This window comes from Natator depressus, chromosome 8 (genome assembly GCF_965152275.1).
Source record: "Natator depressus isolate rNatDep1 chromosome 8, rNatDep2.hap1, whole genome shotgun sequence".
Classification (NCBI taxonomy): domain Eukaryota; kingdom Metazoa; phylum Chordata; order Testudines; family Cheloniidae; genus Natator; species Natator depressus.
In genome coordinates this window covers 30,759,103-30,777,708 of record NC_134241.1, presented here as the reverse complement: position 1 = coordinate 30,777,708, position 18,606 = coordinate 30,759,103, and the positions used below count along the sequence as shown (strand labels likewise).

At 38.0% G+C, this 18,606-nt stretch overlaps 1 protein-coding gene across 1 annotated transcript in view; it reads right to left on the bottom strand.

The window, feature by feature from the left end:
- DOCK2 (dedicator of cytokinesis 2) overlaps positions 1-18,606 on the bottom strand; it is a 449,812-nt gene that overhangs the window by 63,859 nt on the left and 367,347 nt on the right. Inside the window, exons 21-24 of the mRNA XM_074960680.1 lie at positions 18,060-18,160; positions 17,909-17,967; positions 12,227-12,375; positions 1,835-1,920 (exon numbers count right to left, since the gene is read on the bottom strand). Of these exons, the coding sequence (XP_074816781.1) occupies positions 1,835-1,920; positions 12,227-12,375; positions 17,909-17,967; positions 18,060-18,160 (395 nt within the window). The remainder of the gene's footprint in view (positions 1-1,834; positions 1,921-12,226; positions 12,376-17,908; positions 17,968-18,059; positions 18,161-18,606) is intronic.

The window sequence follows — 18,606 nt, the reverse complement described above, 5'->3', positions numbered from 1 at the left end:
AATAAAGCCAAACCTTTGTCTAAACAGCACAAAGGAAGCCATGTGAATTGCTCAGACTGGAAGGGTCCATAACAGTGAGGTCATTGAAACCCTTACAGATTTTTCTGGAAAAAGTAATAATGGAGGAAAATCAGCCTTGCAGTAAATCCAGGGGCATAGTTCTACAGTGGTGTCATGAAGGGGATTGCAAACTGCTAGACAAAGTCATTCCACATGTCAAGCATACTCTGGGGTGTTCACAAGAAAGTCACTTGGGAAATGCTTCTTTTCTTTACAAAAAAAACTCAGCTTCCAGGTGAGACTATTGACCATTAGGTAACAGACCTACATACTGAAGTTGTCAGTTTCAGCACAGTTCAAAATGCATTAAGTATTTTTAATGTTGGGAAGTCCAGCTCTATAGAGAAAAAGCAAAACCTCTTCTTTCTCAAAGCCTGCTGTGATATATACAAGTTTAAACTACTTCCTTTTAATATTTCCTCAGATCTTTGTTAATCTGCATGTGGTGGCAGTAACTGTTGATGATCAGACATATAGAGAAAATAATCAACACCACGAGAAAAGCTATGCAAAATGAGAACCTTAAATTGAACACAAATAAATGATGAACATGCTTAGTTACATAGAAGACACAATGGAGTTCTGTGGGACCCCCGCATAGTAATGGAAAAATCCCCAAACAAGAAAGCCTCACAGAGATCTAGGGGCACGTTACAATATCCTAGCAAATTCATCAGAATTAAGCGTTTTATTCAGAATGCTGCTTGGAGAGAATATAGGATGTACGGGGTTGATCACTAAATGAGAAGTGTTTGGGGGAAAAAAAGTTGTCAATGGAGAACCAGTACTGGAACATTTTGAGATTAACAGAGGCCAAGTTCTCAGATGATACAAACTCACATGGATTGGAAGCTGACTTGCAAAATGAGCTCCTGCTTCTAAGGAAACATTGTACAAAACATAGACTTCAGAAAAAGTTCACAAAGTGCACAATAACATATTAAATATGAAATACATGCATGGAAGAAGCTTCTTGCAGTAGACGTACTTTCAAGAACACCTTTCAAGTAGTGAAAGCAAGGCACTGCAGGAAGAGCAGTTCAAAGTAATTATGACTCAAATTCTATGCAAGTTTGAAACAGAATTTGAGCAGCTCAAATGAGAAACCCCAAATGTCCCAAGCTTGAGATAGTATTTCTATATGGATGGCCAAAAGAAAAAGGCCAGGTACTTCCAAGCATAAAGAGTTACTGGAACTATACTTATTAAATTGCAGGAAATTATGGTCACTGCCATTCTCAATCACAGCATAATGTTGGAAATACTAAGCATACTCTCCTTCAGTGCCTGTATGAGTACTGAGAACTGTAAGAAGATAGCCTGAGATGCCATATTCTGACCAGGCATGAATGCCTTGTCAAAGATAAAATATACAATGTGAAATAAATACAGGAAAGGGAATGCAAAAGAACTAAAAAAGAAAAAAAAACACCACCCATGAGATTCCTGAATATCCTTGATCCAGGGTATGCTGATCCGTTTGAGTTAAACGGGAACAATTATCTCTTTTAGTGGTCAACTACCTATATTTTCTTAGAAATTAAGCTGTTGGAAAATACACCAAAAATTAACCCACTGACATTTCAACGGGCAAAACCATTTAAGTTTTACTAAAACAGATGCACTCTGTGCTTTATTCGTAGTCTCATCTTATATAGCCGTTACTTGGATTCTGTGTAATGGATTTATTTCTCAATGAAATTACTTGTTTTGGGGGTAGAAAGAGATAAGGAAATGGGTCATTAGGTATTTTTCTCATGAACACACTACTTACATTGACTCAAACAGCTGCATGTACTGCTCATCTCCACGTCCTCCTTCCACTTCATGGTCCAAATTTAAAATTATTTCATTTTCAAACTTGAGGGAGGGAAAAAGACAAAACATGGAATAATGCACAATACATGTGTGAAGAGAAAATTCATGTAAGAGAAATCAAGATATCCACAGGTCAAATAAAGCCTAAACTGACATGACAAAAACATCACATTTTTCAGGCTTAAATGGAAGAATCATTTCCAGTTAAATAACACTCTTGAAATAACACTCTTTAAATAACTTTTCCCTAGCACAAATTGTTATAGTGCCTGAAGGATACCTTTGAAGTATTTGCATTATAGGTTTCCAAACCACTTCCTAGCTTGAGATACAGGACTTCAAAGTGAAACAGAGCTATTTTATTGCAGATTACTCTGAATGAACAAATTTATAGAATATAATGCCTTCATACAATTGGTTACTCTCAGGCCACTGTACATTTTTACTAGGAATGAGTAAAATATAAAATAGCAAAAATAATCAAAATAGAGAGAGAGAGAGAGAGAGAGAGAGAGAGAGCGCACGCGCGCAATGGAATTAAAATTTGTTGTAGTTAGACATGTTTTCTCTCTTTGCAATCTTAGAAAGGAATCAGCCAAAAGATTTAATTAAGTAACCTAAGCAGGTACAGGTGAAATATAATGCATGCTATACATAAAACTGTCGGGCTGGAAACATTCACCAAGCCCAGTGATCCCAAAACTGAACACCACCTACCTGCTATTTGCTTTTCTCTAAATCTCTGGAATATTTCAAGGTCAGAAATATCTTTGGCAATTACCCACTAAGGAAATGGAAGTATTTTCTTCCATGATATTTGAGCTCAGCACTTTGCAGGATTGGGCCCTTACTTATATAAAGAGTTCAAATGTCTTTTGCAAAGTGGAGTATTTGGAAATATTAAATACATGAGTATCACTCCTTTTGTCTCAAAGGACCCCAAAGTCCCATTACTGTCTGGATGTTTAATGGGCTGACATTTTCTCCTACCATTACGCAAGGTGTTTATGGTATGCCTGGCATGCCCTGTCCTTAGAATGGTAAAAAGGTAAATGGCAACTGTTTAAAAGGTGCCTGCTCTGTACAAGGATCACCTCACTCAACATATACAAAGATCTCTGGGGCGTATAAAAGCAGCAGTCTTTCTGCGATACACACACAAACAGAGCACTAAGAAAAGGAGTATTTGTGGCACCTTAGAGACTAACCAATTTATTTGAGCATAAGCTTTCGTGAGCTACAGCATCCGATGAAGTGAACTGTAGCTCACAAAACCTTATGCTCAAATAAATTGGTTAGTCTCTAAGGTGCCACAAGTACTCCTTTTCTTTTTGCAAATACAGAGTAACATGGCTGTTACTCTGAAACCAAACAGAGCACTATTTGTTTTCCCCAGAGTATATAGAAAATATGTATCCAGTTGAAACTATAAGGGAGAATTAAGACAGAAGAACATACTATACATTGTAATACTACTGCTACATTCAGCCAGATAATGGAGGCCCCAGATATACTTGTGTGCAACACATAATGGGGCCTCTTTAAAGATAAGTACTGAGGGCCGCAGTTTTATATATCATCCAAAACTTGTTTCTGTGTCTCCTTTCACTATGCCTCCATATTCATACAGACTTTGGAGGGGAAGTGTCACCGGTTGAATCTCAAATTCATTTTGCAACTCCTTGGTTTTCTTTGTTATTTTTCATCCAAGTAATTATAACATCTAACCAGAAAAAAAACAAACTTTGAAGGTGGTATCACTGTATAAGTAGTCTCTTTGCTTTGTCAGAAGATTAGAGGTTTATGGTAAATTTTTAATCCTATCTAATTTAACTGTGGATGTTCTCATTATGCAGATCAACATTTTTGCCTCAATAATACCTTGTGGCAATGAGTTCCACAGATTAGTTATTCATTGTATTAAAAAGCACTTAGCTTGGTGAGCCATCAAGTTCTTTGTATTAGGTTGCTTGGGTCTAAAAAAGAAATATTAGACAGCTGAGACAAAAATAATGGAAATAAATATGTGGTATTCTGTATAGATATGCATATGATATGCTCCAAGTATATAGTGCTGCTTTATACACACTGGCCCCAATGCAGCAAACAATTTAAGCACATGAATAGTCCTACTTACTTCAGAGTTAAGCATGTGCTTAAGTGCTTTGCTGGATCTGGGTCTAGGGCTCTCCCTTTAGCCGAAGAAAGCTTGAGGCTGCCCAGTCTAGAGACAATTCATACCATGTTGATCTGAGGTGGTCAGTAAATTGCAACACAATGTATCCCTGCTCCCTAGGTACTAAGTGTAATCCTCTCCAACACTGCCAGTCTTGGGTGATGGAGCTAGCCTAAGATCTACCACAGATTCAGCCATTACAGCACTGGGAAGGATCGGGAATCCCATGTTGCTACTTTGGAGAGAGATTTTATATATATGACAATTCCTTCAGTTCCAGGCAAATCCATATCCTATATGGAGACACTTCATTGTACATTTTGTCTTTCAGTGTGTCAGGTTAAAAATTCTCCAGTCAGAAGATTCTGATATCAGTCTGCTATTTAATTAACAATTAAGGTTCACACATTCATCATGCTCCTCCTGAAAACAAGACAGCCGTTGCTTCTCTCTTGGGACTCGGCTAAATAGGGCCAAATGACGTCAAAGACCAACAGAATTCTTTCAGAGTATGAAATGATAATTATGCCAATCAAACTGCTTTGCCACCTATAGCCAAAATACTGCAATTAGTACAATAGTTCCAATTAGGTGTTCCTCACAAGAGGAACACACTTATAAGCTATATAATTTGTAGGAAGTCCCCATATAACATACTGAGATGTGTCCTTCAAAGCTGTGGGAGAAAAATCCATGTGGTATTGAGATTCACAGCTTTAATTTAACAGACAAATGTTGAACTGGCTGCTTTTAGGGTTGAGCTACTCACTGTAGAGTTTCTCAGATTTCCGTTCCTGAGCAGAGCTCGCTCAATACCCATATGTGACTCCTAAGTAGTACTGGAATAATTATTTTGATCTAGAACAATTGTTCTCAAGCTGTGGGTTGGGACCCCAAAGTGGGTTGTGATCCCATTTTAATGGGGTCACCAGGGCTGGCTTAAACTTGCTGGGGCCTGGGGCCAAAGCCCAAGCCCCCGCCCGGGGCTGAAGCTGAAGCCTGAGGGCTTGAGCCCTGGGTGGCAGGGTTCTGGGGAGAGGCCCCTGCCTGCGGCTGAAACCATTGGGCTTTGCCCCCGCCCCACTTGTGGCACTGGGGCTCAGGCAGGCTCAGGCTTCAGTCCCCCCTCCTGGTGTTGTGTAATAATTTTTGTTGTCAGAAGGGGGTTGTGGTGCAATGAAGTTTGAGAACCACTGATCTAGAACAATAGGTGTGGGCTACTACATCCCTTTCCGAGGCATATAAAAAGGAAATTTTGTGATTCAAGTTTTCTACTTCGGGTCTGAGTTTAAGAAATAAAGAATGGATCAATGTTGATAAAGATGCACTCATTAAGGAGAAAATTACTAACATTTCCATCAGCTCAATATGGTATTGATCATTTCGGGAAACACTTCAGAATCATCTAAGTATGCCACGGTGTTAGAAAATATTATGGAGCTCTAAAGATGAGGGAATGAGAAATTAGAACTGTTCAAACTACATATAAAAGAGCAGGGGAAAGAGGGGGAAAGGGAAAGGTGTTTTTCTATTTTTGACTAGGTGCTCAATGAGTTAACTATGGGATATGTCTGCAGGGTTAACAGCCCTCAAGGTCTCTTTTCTGAATGCCACTTTGCCAGCATGTGTACATCTACATTTATGGAAAACCGTACCATAGCATTTAGCAACTGCTGCAGAATTGAACATAAGACTTCATTATAACAACCCATCATTCTCACTCAACTTTGCAGTACGTATTTTGTTGTTATTATTATTTTTAACACTGTGGCATACTTAGAGGATTGTGAAAGGCTTCTAAACTAAGCTAATATATGTGACAGAGCTATAAGGAAAATTTCAGAAGGGGCTCACACATAAAACATTCTTATGAGCTAAGGCTCTCCGCAACTGTAAGAATTAGGTCAATGTTGGACAAAATGGACTGAAAATCTATTTCCTGTTTTGGGCAGAAGGAAAAGGAGGATCCTTACCTCTGCTTTCTTTTTTAATTTCTTGTGCATCAGTCCTAAATGAAATAGGAGCACTTCTTGCTGAAGAGGCCATAAACAGTTTTGGCAGGTTAGAGGTGATGAACTGTGTGCCCCAGTAATAGTTTAGTACCTAATGCTAGAACTGCCATACATTTTGGTGCTCCTGTTTCCATCACCATTTATTGTAATCAGAATACCAGCAGCTCCAAACTGGGTCAGTGGAGTAATATATATTCACCTAATGTCAGAGCATAAGGCAATTTTAAATAATTCATTCTGATAAAAAGAACTGCCTTCTGCATTGTATATGACAGAGATATTGAGAAGTGGGAAGTAGCAAAGTTCCATCGTTTCAGGCACAGGCAAATTGGAGGATAACCAAAGTACAGGATTGCTGTGTGTGCAAGAGATGCTCAGAACACGAGACAAAGTTAAATAGATGTGGGTTGCATTTGATGTGAAAACGGCATCGAATGAGGAGAAATCCATCACTGGGTTTGAAGTGGCAGGCCACAACTTTACTTAACTTAACACAGGGGCAGGGGGATACCCACCCTGGTACCCATACTCTCACCTATCAGGAGAGTAAGTGATTCCAGTGGAAGGGGGTTACAGGGCTTCTACCATATAACTCAGGACAGACTCTCCTCAGCTTACCCTGCAGACTGCACTCGCTCATCTGAGTCAAAGCACCCACCCTCCCACAAGAGGGATGGAGGTACTAAAAGAGGGGACCTTAGCCTGTGAAGGCCACATAGTCTTCACCTATCCCAGGAATACAAGTCCCCTCAGTAAAATTCTGGGTCTTTTTCTTCCAGGGGTTGTTCCCTTTAACTGCACTGGAGACTGGTAGCAAACTGCGACAAACTAACCTGCTTACTGTTGTTAATTATTAAATCCTATTCCTATTTAACTTAACGCCACCAGGATGCTGCAGGGAAGGCAAAAAACTGCCCAGGCCTCTGTTAATTTAGCCTCAATGGGAAGAAATAATTCCTAGTTAACCCCAAAACAGGTGATTGGTCAGACTCGCAGCCTCCACAAAACACAGCTCCAAAGCTACCAGTACAGGTTGGGGAGGTGGGGCTGCTGGAATGGAGCAAAGAGCGGCTCCACATGGTTTGGGCTAGGGTGTGTGATGGACCAATCAGCTCCTATCCTCCTCAAGCTAGCCAATGAGTGGCTAGAAACTCAGCAGGGGAGGGGCACCCCTTCATTCTCTCAGAGCGTTCTCCTCTTTCGTTCAGCTGTGTCTGTCCCAATCACTGCCAGCCCCATCAAGTTTCCCACCTCTTGAGGTGGGTGGGTGGCATTCTGAGCCACTCGGTAGAGCTGTGACCTGTAGACTATCAAAATTTCCCCTTTTGACTGTTTGCCGCAGTAATGTGCAGAAGTGTGAGGGCAGCATAAGCTCAGCCACTATCTAGGACAAATCATCAACCAATAAAATCCTCCCTTGTATGTACCGAGCAGTTGATAAGAAATGGATTTCTTTTCTAAAGAGGAGGTGATAATTCCACAGTTGCTTGATCCAGAAAGAAAACCAAGAATTGGGAAAAAGAAACTACTAAAAATGATTTCTTCAGCCCTCATGAGTCTTAGTCCTTTTCTTTCCTCTGTAACAACACTAACTGCATCCACTGGCAGCTTGTCACCAGCTGCAAAAGCAGTTGGTTGCTTGAACTGAAATAAATAAAAGATGCTGGCCAACATTCATAGGAGAAGCCTTTGAATCCTAAAGTTTAAGCGGAAAATTCAGCCCTAGTACATCATGACGTATCTCCACCGACTTCAGTGGAGTGATGCCTTCTTGTAATAGGATCCAATTTGGCTTTAAAACTTCTTGCTGTATTTTTCTAGTGAAATAAAAAGCCTCAAAGACTTGAGCAGACTTTAATACCAGCCACACAGAGTCTGCAGCCTGTGCTTTGGTTAGGTGGATTTGAGTATGAAGTGTCATGCTACTTTTGGATGGGTTATAAATTGAAATGCTCTTTAGTATTGATAATGAGGCAGTTCTATTTCATTTAAATCCTTGGGCCGATTAAGATTTCAGGAACTGAGTCCTGAGCATGGGGAGCTTGCTGAAACCACTTCCATTCATTTACTTAGTGACCTTCTACAGCTATTCGCTAGGAAAGATACATGACTTCTATAGCCTGGCTGTGAGTAAATATCCATCTTCTAGTCCTGCAAGTACACTTCATTAGTGAGAGCTATTATGTTGGATCATATTAAAGAAGTTCTGTATTAAAATCACAAATGAGTTTGATTCCCCATAGTTTAAATTCCAGGGTATTACTAATTAAGAGGTCTCTTGGTTTTTGGTACTGTTTCTCTCCCTCTATGTGTGAAACTTGCAAGCTGCTAATTGTGTTAGTACATTCTAAGACAGAGTCTGCTCTCAGAGCAATTCTTTGTAACAACAACTCTTCACACAGAGAGAGACTCAAAGCAATACTCCGTAACAACAGAAACAGCACCCAGAGCCCTTTTGTTGTATTCATCTCGCTTTGTTAACAATTGTGATTAAAATAGAGAGAGAGGATGTATGTGGATGGATGCTTGGTGTGGATAATAACTGATCAGGGAAGTGCCAGCCTAAGAATCCAGTGTCCATCGACTGAAGAAGGCGTAAAGTGGAAATAACCAGAGGACCCCCGGAGGGCAAACTGGAATCCACCCAACAGTCTCAAGAATGGGAGAACCAAAGAACAAGGTAACATCTGGCAGCACGGAGCCGTCAGGAATGTGCCATCTGCTGATTGATTCAGCAACAGCATGATGAAGCAATTCCCATAGACTGGCATAGGAAGAAATTCCTATAAAAATGGACTCTAGAAAGTGAGAACTTTGGGGTCTGATTCTGCAAACCAACTTCCAGGAGCATCAGATGAGCATCTGACAAGGCTCTGCTCCCTCCTCTTGTCCACGCCACCTGGCCAGTGGCTTGACATGAGCAACTCTGAGGCTGGTAACTATGATAACAACCTTGCAGAACCTGTGTGTGTGTGTATGAATGAATGTGTGAATAAATATGAAACTGAATGGAATGTTATAGCTATAACTAACTGCTTACTATGATTCTTTCTGTATTCACAATAGATGTGGCATTTTGCCTTTTCCCCTTTAATAAGATCCTGCTGGTTTTTATTTTATTGGTATAACATTATTGTGTCGTCATTAGTAGCACTGTTAGTTTGTCTTTTTTGGTAACTGTCAGGAAAGAAAAGTAGTTTTAGAATATGTCCACAGATGGCTGCAATAAGTGAAGGATTTAAATGACGACACGGAAACATGAATAGACATGGCTTACTTGAATGGAAATATTATTACATATGAATTAATCTTTCATAAGCCAAAGTTAAATCTTTATAAAGATTAATTTAAATCCATGTTTATTTTAATAATGTTTTCATTTACTCTGCAAAGAGGTACACTGTTTACTGTTCTTAGAAAAAAGGTTTTCAAAAGCAAGTTTTTTTGCATCTCTCTTTTTGGCTGATGTTTTATCAGCTCAATTATAGCAAATACTAGTGGCTTACCACTCTGATCATGTTCTTTCATTTGGAGGTCTTGCTGGGACATTCCAGCAAGGATGGTTTACAGATACTCTTAATCACTATACTTTTTTGTTACAGTTCAAATCACCTCCATGCCTGGGTATAATTTCTATTTTGTGTCAATGGGAGTTACATGTGTATACTGGAGGCAATAGTTCCCAAAAGAAATATATTTGTATGTTGTGGACTTAGACCTACAATACATCAACAGGCACTCCTATGGTGGTAATAGGGTGCTACGGTGGCGTTTCTCCTCCCCACCCCCAGGTTGTTTCCTAAAAGATACAGCACCAAATAATTTTAAAGATATTTTCTAAGAATGGCTGAAGTACAATAGTATTTGATAAATTTAGCTAATCCTCATATCCTTAACTGAATTGGGTGGAAATTTCAAAATCACCTGGGAGACGTAGAAGACCACATCCCCTTTTCAAAAGCGACTTAGGCACACAGAAGACTAAAGTTTAATTGAGGCTCCTAAGTGCCCAACTCATTTTTGAAAATTTTACACTTGATCTTTTTAAAGAAAATATCTTACTTCAGAAACAATATTACTGTCCACTTTAAAACTATCCATTAACAAATACTAGAGCTTCAATGCTTGCATATTATGCATAAATATACTTTATTTTCCATTAGTGTCTCTTCTTTAACTTCACTAATCCATGAGGTGAAAATTGCTAAATTACTACAACCCAATTCCTTTCCAATGTGTATTTTTCTCGAAGTCCAAACTTCAACTGTGAATTTTAAAAAAGTTTATCTTAATCATGCCAATGCAATAGCAGGCAAAGAGGAGACATGCTTTTCAACTCATAAAAGTGATTTTTATTTCAGAAGTAACACTATGGAGTCCAATGAAGTATAACAAACAGCATAAAATAATAATGCAGCATGAGTGACTACCCAATGAAAACTATTAGGCAATTATTCCTAAAGTGTACTAAAGTGAACATCTTTGTTCCTCTACACTGAAGAAAAATATCACCTGAAACATATTTATATCTGTATAATGTAAGGGTCATGTGAGTGTCTGGCATCTTCTAGGTCCTTAAGCTTTTGTCCTTGAAAATCAGTCAGTTTGACTGATGTGTTTCCAGGGTTTTTTGGTGTATGTAGGTCTATGCATCTATCCTAACAGATGAAGTATAAGCCAAGAAGAGGAAAACATTTTTAAGAAGGCAAAATATAGGACTATTAGGACATGGAAAGAACAGATGCACAGAAGCAAAGTGGTTTTTAATATTGGCCTTAAACCAAAAGACTTGTGCTAAAATACTAAACAAACTGGAAATTTCACCTGCCACTTTGTTCCGGGTTCAGCTAATAGAAAAATCTTGTCCCATATAAACTAAAGCACAGATATACATGTGCACACACCAGTAATGTACTCAATTTTTTTCAACTAACATTGTAGATAGTGAAATGTAACTGATTTTTTGTACTAATTTAATGTCTTGTTTGTCATTTATCAATATGCAGGCAGGCTGATTGATATCATTTATGATTTGCATGCAGCAGTGCCTAGAGGTGCCATTGTGCTAGGTGCTGTACAAACACAGCTTAAGACAATCCATGCCACAAAGAGCTTACCATCTGATACACAGGAAGGGAAACAAAAGGACAAAGAGGTAAAGCAACTTGTCTAAGGACACACAGTAGGTCAGTCACAGAGTTGGCACCAGAATCCAGGTCTCCTGAGTCTTAGTATAGGACCCTACTCACTGGACCATACTGGTTTGTTATGTGAATTTTTTGACAAATATTGCATGAACATTAGAGCTGGTCAACATTTTTTACTATTTTTTTCCTGTTTTTATCAAAATGTATGTTGACAAAATTTTTCTATATTCCAGATGAAAAGTTTCATGGGGAGGAAAAGCATTTTCCTTAATAAAACCTGACTTTCACAAACTTTATTTTCAAAGTTTTTCCAGTTAGAAAACAGTAGAGATCTGTGAAAAGTAGGTGCTTAATCATTTTACCTTTTTTACCTCTCCACTCCCCCACCGCCTTTTCCAGTGGAAGAAAGGGGGAAGGGATTTTAGAAGGGAGAGAAAGGGGGAATAAAAGAACAAATAAAAATCAGTTTTTGAAAAACAAAATTGAATGGACATTTTAAGATTAAATGAACATTTTTGTTTCATTTACAAAATTGTCATAGAAAACCTTAACATTTTGGTTGAAAAGTTTAGAAATGGGATTTTTCCTTTGACGTTTTCTGTGGGAAAAGTTTGGGTTTTATAACCAACTGTAATAATATTTCATGTCTTGCAAACTATTCACTAGAACTATTACTTCAGGTATTCTGCATTCAATGCTTATTATTTCTGCTGTATGATCATTCATCTCTTACATCTCGTGATAGTGTGTCTGTTTCATGTTTGAATGACTGGTTTGTTTACAAGCAGAAATAGGGCTACATTAAGTCACTTCTTTTGCACTTGAACATCAACATAGTAACACAATATTTCCTGTTTTTTTTCACTTTCTGCAAACAGAAAACTCACGGCACAGAGTTCACAGTTAAATTTTAAGAAATGCTTAATACCTTTTTGCAGCAGATGTCCAGCTCTATTCAAAATCTTTAAGAATAATGTAGCTATTAAAACAAATCCTGTGTATCTTTCTATTACCTTTTTGAATTCTCCTGTCTTATGATATTCACACAGCATCATATCAAAGAAGATTGGGATTGTGGCTTTTCGTAGCTCAATTTCTGGAATCAGAGTCATTTCCAAGATCGGTCCAACCATCCCCGGAATAAAGCAGATTTTATTCTGGCCTAGAAAAAGAATGGTGAAAGGAGTATTGGAAAAGAGAAGAAAACTACCACTTTGGTAAGAAACAATCTCAGATTTTTAGCCATTAAAATACTGTTATAACTATCTGTTTCAGTAATGGTCTCACAGTTAGTTACACATCCTTCTCAATTCTTTTTCAGAAGCAGAAGGCATATTGAGGGATATAGTCTCATTTCAAGGTACTGGGTCATTTCCTGCTTGAAATGAGCATTCACGGCAGCTGAATGAATTCACACTTTGGCATCCTTTCAATTTTTCAGCTTTTCACATCTTACTGAATACTCTACTGTACATGCTTGCTGTAGAAAGTAATCAGGCTCTAAGACACCCCACTCCCCCCCCCAAAAAAAACCAATCAATTGGAGAGAGTATTACAATAGCTATATGACATGTTCTCTTATCTAAGTTATAAAGGGGGGGAAAATCAGCCTTTATTCTTAATGAATAATATCAACCATTAAAAATCCAGAACGGAAACTGTATCCTGGTAGGTATTCTAGATCATGTGCACAACTACTGAAAAGCCACCTGAAATAATCCTGTAGCACAGCAGTTACATCAGTTGTCAGAGAACCCCCAGATTGTGCTTTAGGAGACATCTGCAATTATGACAGATAATAGAACTGTTGTAGCAATTGTCATATCTGAAAAGAAACCAGGTACTAAATATTCTCCAAAAGCTGATCGTTTCATAGAAAAAAGGATTTTCTATATGAATCTGACCACACTTGTCCATGAAATCCAGTGTCCTGCCTCTGGCAGTGTGTAATATCTGGTGCTTCCATGCAAAGAGAAGAATCCCCATCAACAAATGTGACCAACTTTACAATTCCTTTGTCTTATTTTATTTATTAAAAAATTATATAAGGTGCCCATCACTGTAGCATCTGGGCATCAGTACCACACTAGTCTGATTTGCCTCTCACATCAGTTTCATACTGGTGTGATGAGATGTGGTGCAGAAGTCTCTTTCAGGAATCACTCTAGGAGATGGAGAGAATCTTTGGAAGAGAGCTTCCCCTTCCATAGTACAATGAAGATGAACACAAGGAGAACTTCTCCAAAGGGGATGCAGATCTCTGATTAGTTGCAACAGGCTACAGAGATTCTGACTCCCTCACTCTGAGGTATAGATTGCATATACCTGATAAAGAAATATACTTTTTAAAAACAATTACTGGAAACTAAAGAAAATAAATTTTACTGTTACTAAACAATGGCCACCCTTTCATTGGAGCAACACTTACCACTTACAGGGTTTTATCACTTCAAAGTCTTTAAAAGACTGATCCTGAAAACACATAAGGTTCTATCAGATGTATGGCTTACCATCATGAATAGTCCCATTGCAATCAATTGAAATGTTGATGATAGTAAGCACTACATTTGGTCGTTAACTTTTGCAGAAGCAAGTCCCTTAAGTCTCTCACCTTTTTGCGGTAGGTCTGCTATGTTTCTTTATTTTAAAGATAGGAAATTGAGACACAAAGGAGTTAAGGAACTTGCCAAAGGACACAGGATAGTTAGTGTCAGAGCCAGGATTAAAATGTTCCTTCCTTCTAGTCTCAAATTCAATCCACCTGCCTATGTTACCTTTTTGTTCCCTACTCCAGGCAGCACAGTCTAAATAAACAATTTGGTCTGTGTATGATTTACGGTATTTACATTTGTTATGGTTTCTTTTCTTTAAATAGACAATAGCAGTTTGGAAATTAGATCAAATAAATCCAAGGACAATTAATATCAAATGATGGTTATGACACAAATAACACAGGATGGTTTTGTGGTCTGAATTTTCTAAGATGCCCTTTTCTCTGCCTGCTGCTATGGCATAGATTGTTAGATTTGGGGAGGGGCAGTAGACGCAGAGAATGATCCTCATACAGGCAGTTTAATACAGAGTGAATGGAATGACTCCAGAGATGTTCTGCAATGTTACTGGATTTAAGAAAAATAATAGCGGAGATGTTTTTGGTTCACAAAGCAAGGGTTGATTTGGGAAAAGAGATTAACTTAAAAGGCACACCTACTGCTACCAGACTCTAAAGAATGAGAATGACAACAGTGGTTTCAAAGGCTTTCTTTTTCTTTTGCTCTTACTTGGGCAGATTCTTTTTTTTTTTTTTTAAATGATTGCTTTGAAAGCTAAACAATCAATACGCTAAAATAGTAAGACTTAACCAGACCTGCCTGAATAATATTTGTTGTATTAAAATCTCTGTCTAAAAGCAAAGAAATGCTCTAGTCTTCAACTAAGAATTTGCAGGGTTTAAAAAAACATTACCACAGAGTACCTGATCATTAGGACGAGTGTGTTTGATGCAAGGTATTGAGAACAAACATTCAAAATGCACAGGCAAGCATGGACATCTGCATCCAGTTGGGCAACCACACAGTTAAATATAGATATCAAAGAAATCTCATTGCTCTTCATGAAAGAGACTCAAACAAGCCTTTTAGCTGAAAATAATATTTTCCATGTCTTTATGCAACTAACACAGCCTCTTTCAGTACATATTTGAAAAGTCTAATTGATTTCATAGTACAGGGTGTTATAACAGCCTCAGCAACTGTCTGCTTTAGTTTTTGCTTTCTGATGCTCAGATAGCTCCTGCTTCTACATACTCTCTCCCTTCTGGTGTCTATCCTAACTTTGGTGATGGAGATACAGACCTAAGAAGATCTGGACACACTGTAAGGGGAAAATTTCATGCCCCTCAAATAAGATGTATTGGTGCACAAATTCAGGGAAAAAGACACACTACAACAATGTTTTGATGTAAGGAATCCTTGTCACAATGAAGTCTTGGGTAGAAAGGTGAATACATTACAGAATCTTGTACCTATCAATACAATGTGATACTACATGTGCGAAGGAAACAGACACTGCATTTTCCACAGTAATCCTACATGTTAAAGGGGGGGAAAAAGTGATGGGATAGGCAGTACTCATGTTTGATACTCAACAGAAGTCCGTCACTGCTTAGTGTAGAGCAAACAGCTGAAAATGGCTCATTTGTAGATAATTAAATTTGCCTAGAATACCCTTAGACCAATAAAATGGCAGGAAGCTAATTATGCAGCAGCCTTTAATGATACCCTATATTTTCTACTTGTTGATGACTTGTTGATTTTTTGTTTGGAACAAATTATCTTCCTCCCCAATCCATTTAGACTTTTAGATCTCCCCTTACATAAAAGAAAGTGACTCCTGGGGCTGTAACAGAAGCTATGATTGTTTGATAGGTTGGAGTTGCTACATGTTCAGTAACCAAAAAGGACATTTGTCATTTCTGAACTCTACCTCTAAGATGCACAAACATAATGTGAGCTGACATCTTTCATACTGTAGCTTTATGCTCTCTTTTCAGAGGCCACCATGATTTTAAAGTAACCAGACATATTTTCCTCTCCATTTCCTTAATATGGGACCCTACATTCAATTTTCACTGGTTAGTACACAGAAAAGGAAGGGGTACCATTTGGGAAACAAAGGAACGTGATTTAAGATTGGGTTCTACATCACAATGCTTTTCTCTTTCATGTAATCATTTAGAGGAGTATGAAAAAGGTAGCTATACATACAGTACAAAATATTTAGGGTCTGCTCACATTCAAGTAATTAGAACAATTGGATCGGACAATAGGATAACTTCAACAGAAGCAAGACTGGGCCCTTAGGCTGAGATTTTCACAGCTGCCTGATGTATTTGGCCATCCAAATCATATTAATTTTAATGGGAAATCAGCGTCCAAATCCACTAGATGTCTTTTAATCAGCCTTAGTCTCTATGACTGGTGTACATATAAATGAAGTGTAAGCACATTTTGCCACCAGCAAAATAATTTCATCTGCATGGTGTCTGTTATACATCTGAAAACTCACAAGCTTCGCTCTTAAAATTTAAGCAAGGATTCTCAGAAGATTTCAGCAATATTGTCTAAAATCCACACCAGAAGACTAGATGTCGGTCTTGCTACCTGTAAAGGTCAAACCCTCTGTCCTCTTACAAACTCCATTATAGATTTTAAGGTCAGAAGGGATAGTCAGATCATCTAGTCTGGCCTCCTGCATAACATGTTCCATCCAGTTAACCCTGTATTGAGTCCAGTCATCTGCATTTCACTAAAGCATATCTTCCAGAAAGGCATCTTGGTTTGAAGACATCAAGCGATGGAGAATCCATTACATCTCTTGATAGTTTGTTTCAATGGTTAATCATGCGCATTGTTAAAAATGTGTGCCTTATTTCTAATTTGGTTTTACTTTCAGCCACTGATTTTTCTTATGCCTTTCTCCACTAGATTAGAGAGACTTTAAATATCCCATATTTTCTCCCTTTATACTTGTACACCATAATCAAATCACCTCATTATCTTCTTTTTGATAAGTTAAACAGACTAAGTTCTTCAAGTCTCTCACTGTAAGGCTTTTTTCTAGTCATTGAAACACATTTTGGTCCACTCCCACCTCATTCCAAAATCCTGGATTGTCTTCAGGGGAGGGATAAACAACCTCTCCCATCTAGACCTACGAAGCAGGTAGCCATTCCCTGTTAACTGCTGAAGTTATCTGACACTTGCCAAAGAGAACGCCTATCCTCAACTGAAGGGCAAATACAACAGGATAATTGTGATCTTAAAAAGGCAGTCACTTCACCAAGGAAAACCAACAAATATGGCTTCTGCTGATTCACCTGAATATCTGGGGCTAGGCTGAATAAACTAGGGGCCTGGCAGGAATGCAATGAGTCTTATATAATTTGTCCAACCACATCTTGAAACTTTTAGCCAGAAATATACAATTAAGAGGTATCTTGAAATTTTCACAGCTATCCAAGGGAGGAGAAATTCCATGGACTCAAAAATAAGCACATTTTTTAGGTTTATTTCATGGAAATATTTTGTGGAGCTCTGTAAGAGATGGGTATGTTTAAAATATAAATATTATATTTATCCTCCACTGGCTAGATTTGTGAGCGTTGGTATATGTTTATATGTTTGTAATAGCTAGTTTAAATTTAGTGGTGTGTCTGGTGTCTGTTACCTCCACTTTAATTATGCTACTGCCTTAATCCCAGGTTATTTCCATTCTGAACATATGTTTATTTTGCTGAAATGAAATGCATTTTTTCCATTGGCACTTAGTCATAATTCAGTGACATTGTATTATAGTGAAACTCTAATAGAGGAAAATGCTAAATTGAACAGACGTGGTTTGGTTTTATCAACCTTAAAAAAATAAAAAATTATCAAATCTGTCTAGGGATTTGTGAACAAAGTTCAACTAGCAGAGAAATCTTACTCATGTGTCAATGTCCTTTAAAATATTAAAATCACTGGATAAGCTTTTTGGATAATTCCTTGGGCTGCCAAAGGAAGAACATCTGACAGTCTGAAAATCAGATCTATTTAAAATTCCTGAATCATGTCACAGACTCTTTCCAAGAAGAAGGGCGGGGGGGGGGGGAGCACTATAGGTACAGATGTGCTTGAGACTGTATAGTTACTCACCAAGTTTGTACCACATGTCACGGATAGCAAAGCCAATTAAACGTCTCATATCCCCATATCTAGAAGAGAAAAGGGAAAAACCACTGGTTTTATTGACATTTTATCATGAAAGTAAAGAAAATATCATCTAAGATATTGAAATTATACTTACTTATTCAGGATCTTATTGTATTTTGCATGGGACAAATGTTCTAGTTGCAGAGAATCCTGGGTAATAAAAGCCACTGCCAGATGAAAATAGTTGTTCCACAGCTGTAAATTGAATATTAGGAAGTTATAATGGTTTTGAACTAACATGAGAAGTAATATTAAAAACATGTGTAAACCTTGATGAAATAAACCTTGATTGATGAAGGAAAATGATGAAAGCAGCACGAGGTTTTAATATTATGCAGAGTTGTCTGTCATTACTACTACACAATTAGCATAAAGGCAAGAGAGATGGGGTTTTATAACCACTGGTCTGCATTTGCTCTTAACAGAATTTGAATAAATAGTGCTAATGGAGATTCATGTGGGGATCATTAGGTAATAACAATAAACCACAAACCACAGCAGGGTTGGTTAAAATACAGTACATCCCACTACTCACCAGATCCTGAGGCATCCAATGCATTTATGCCATATTTGATTGTCTCTTTAACAAAGGCCTGGCCTCTTTGTGCCATACTCTAAGTGCAGTTTTTGTGCAAAACTCC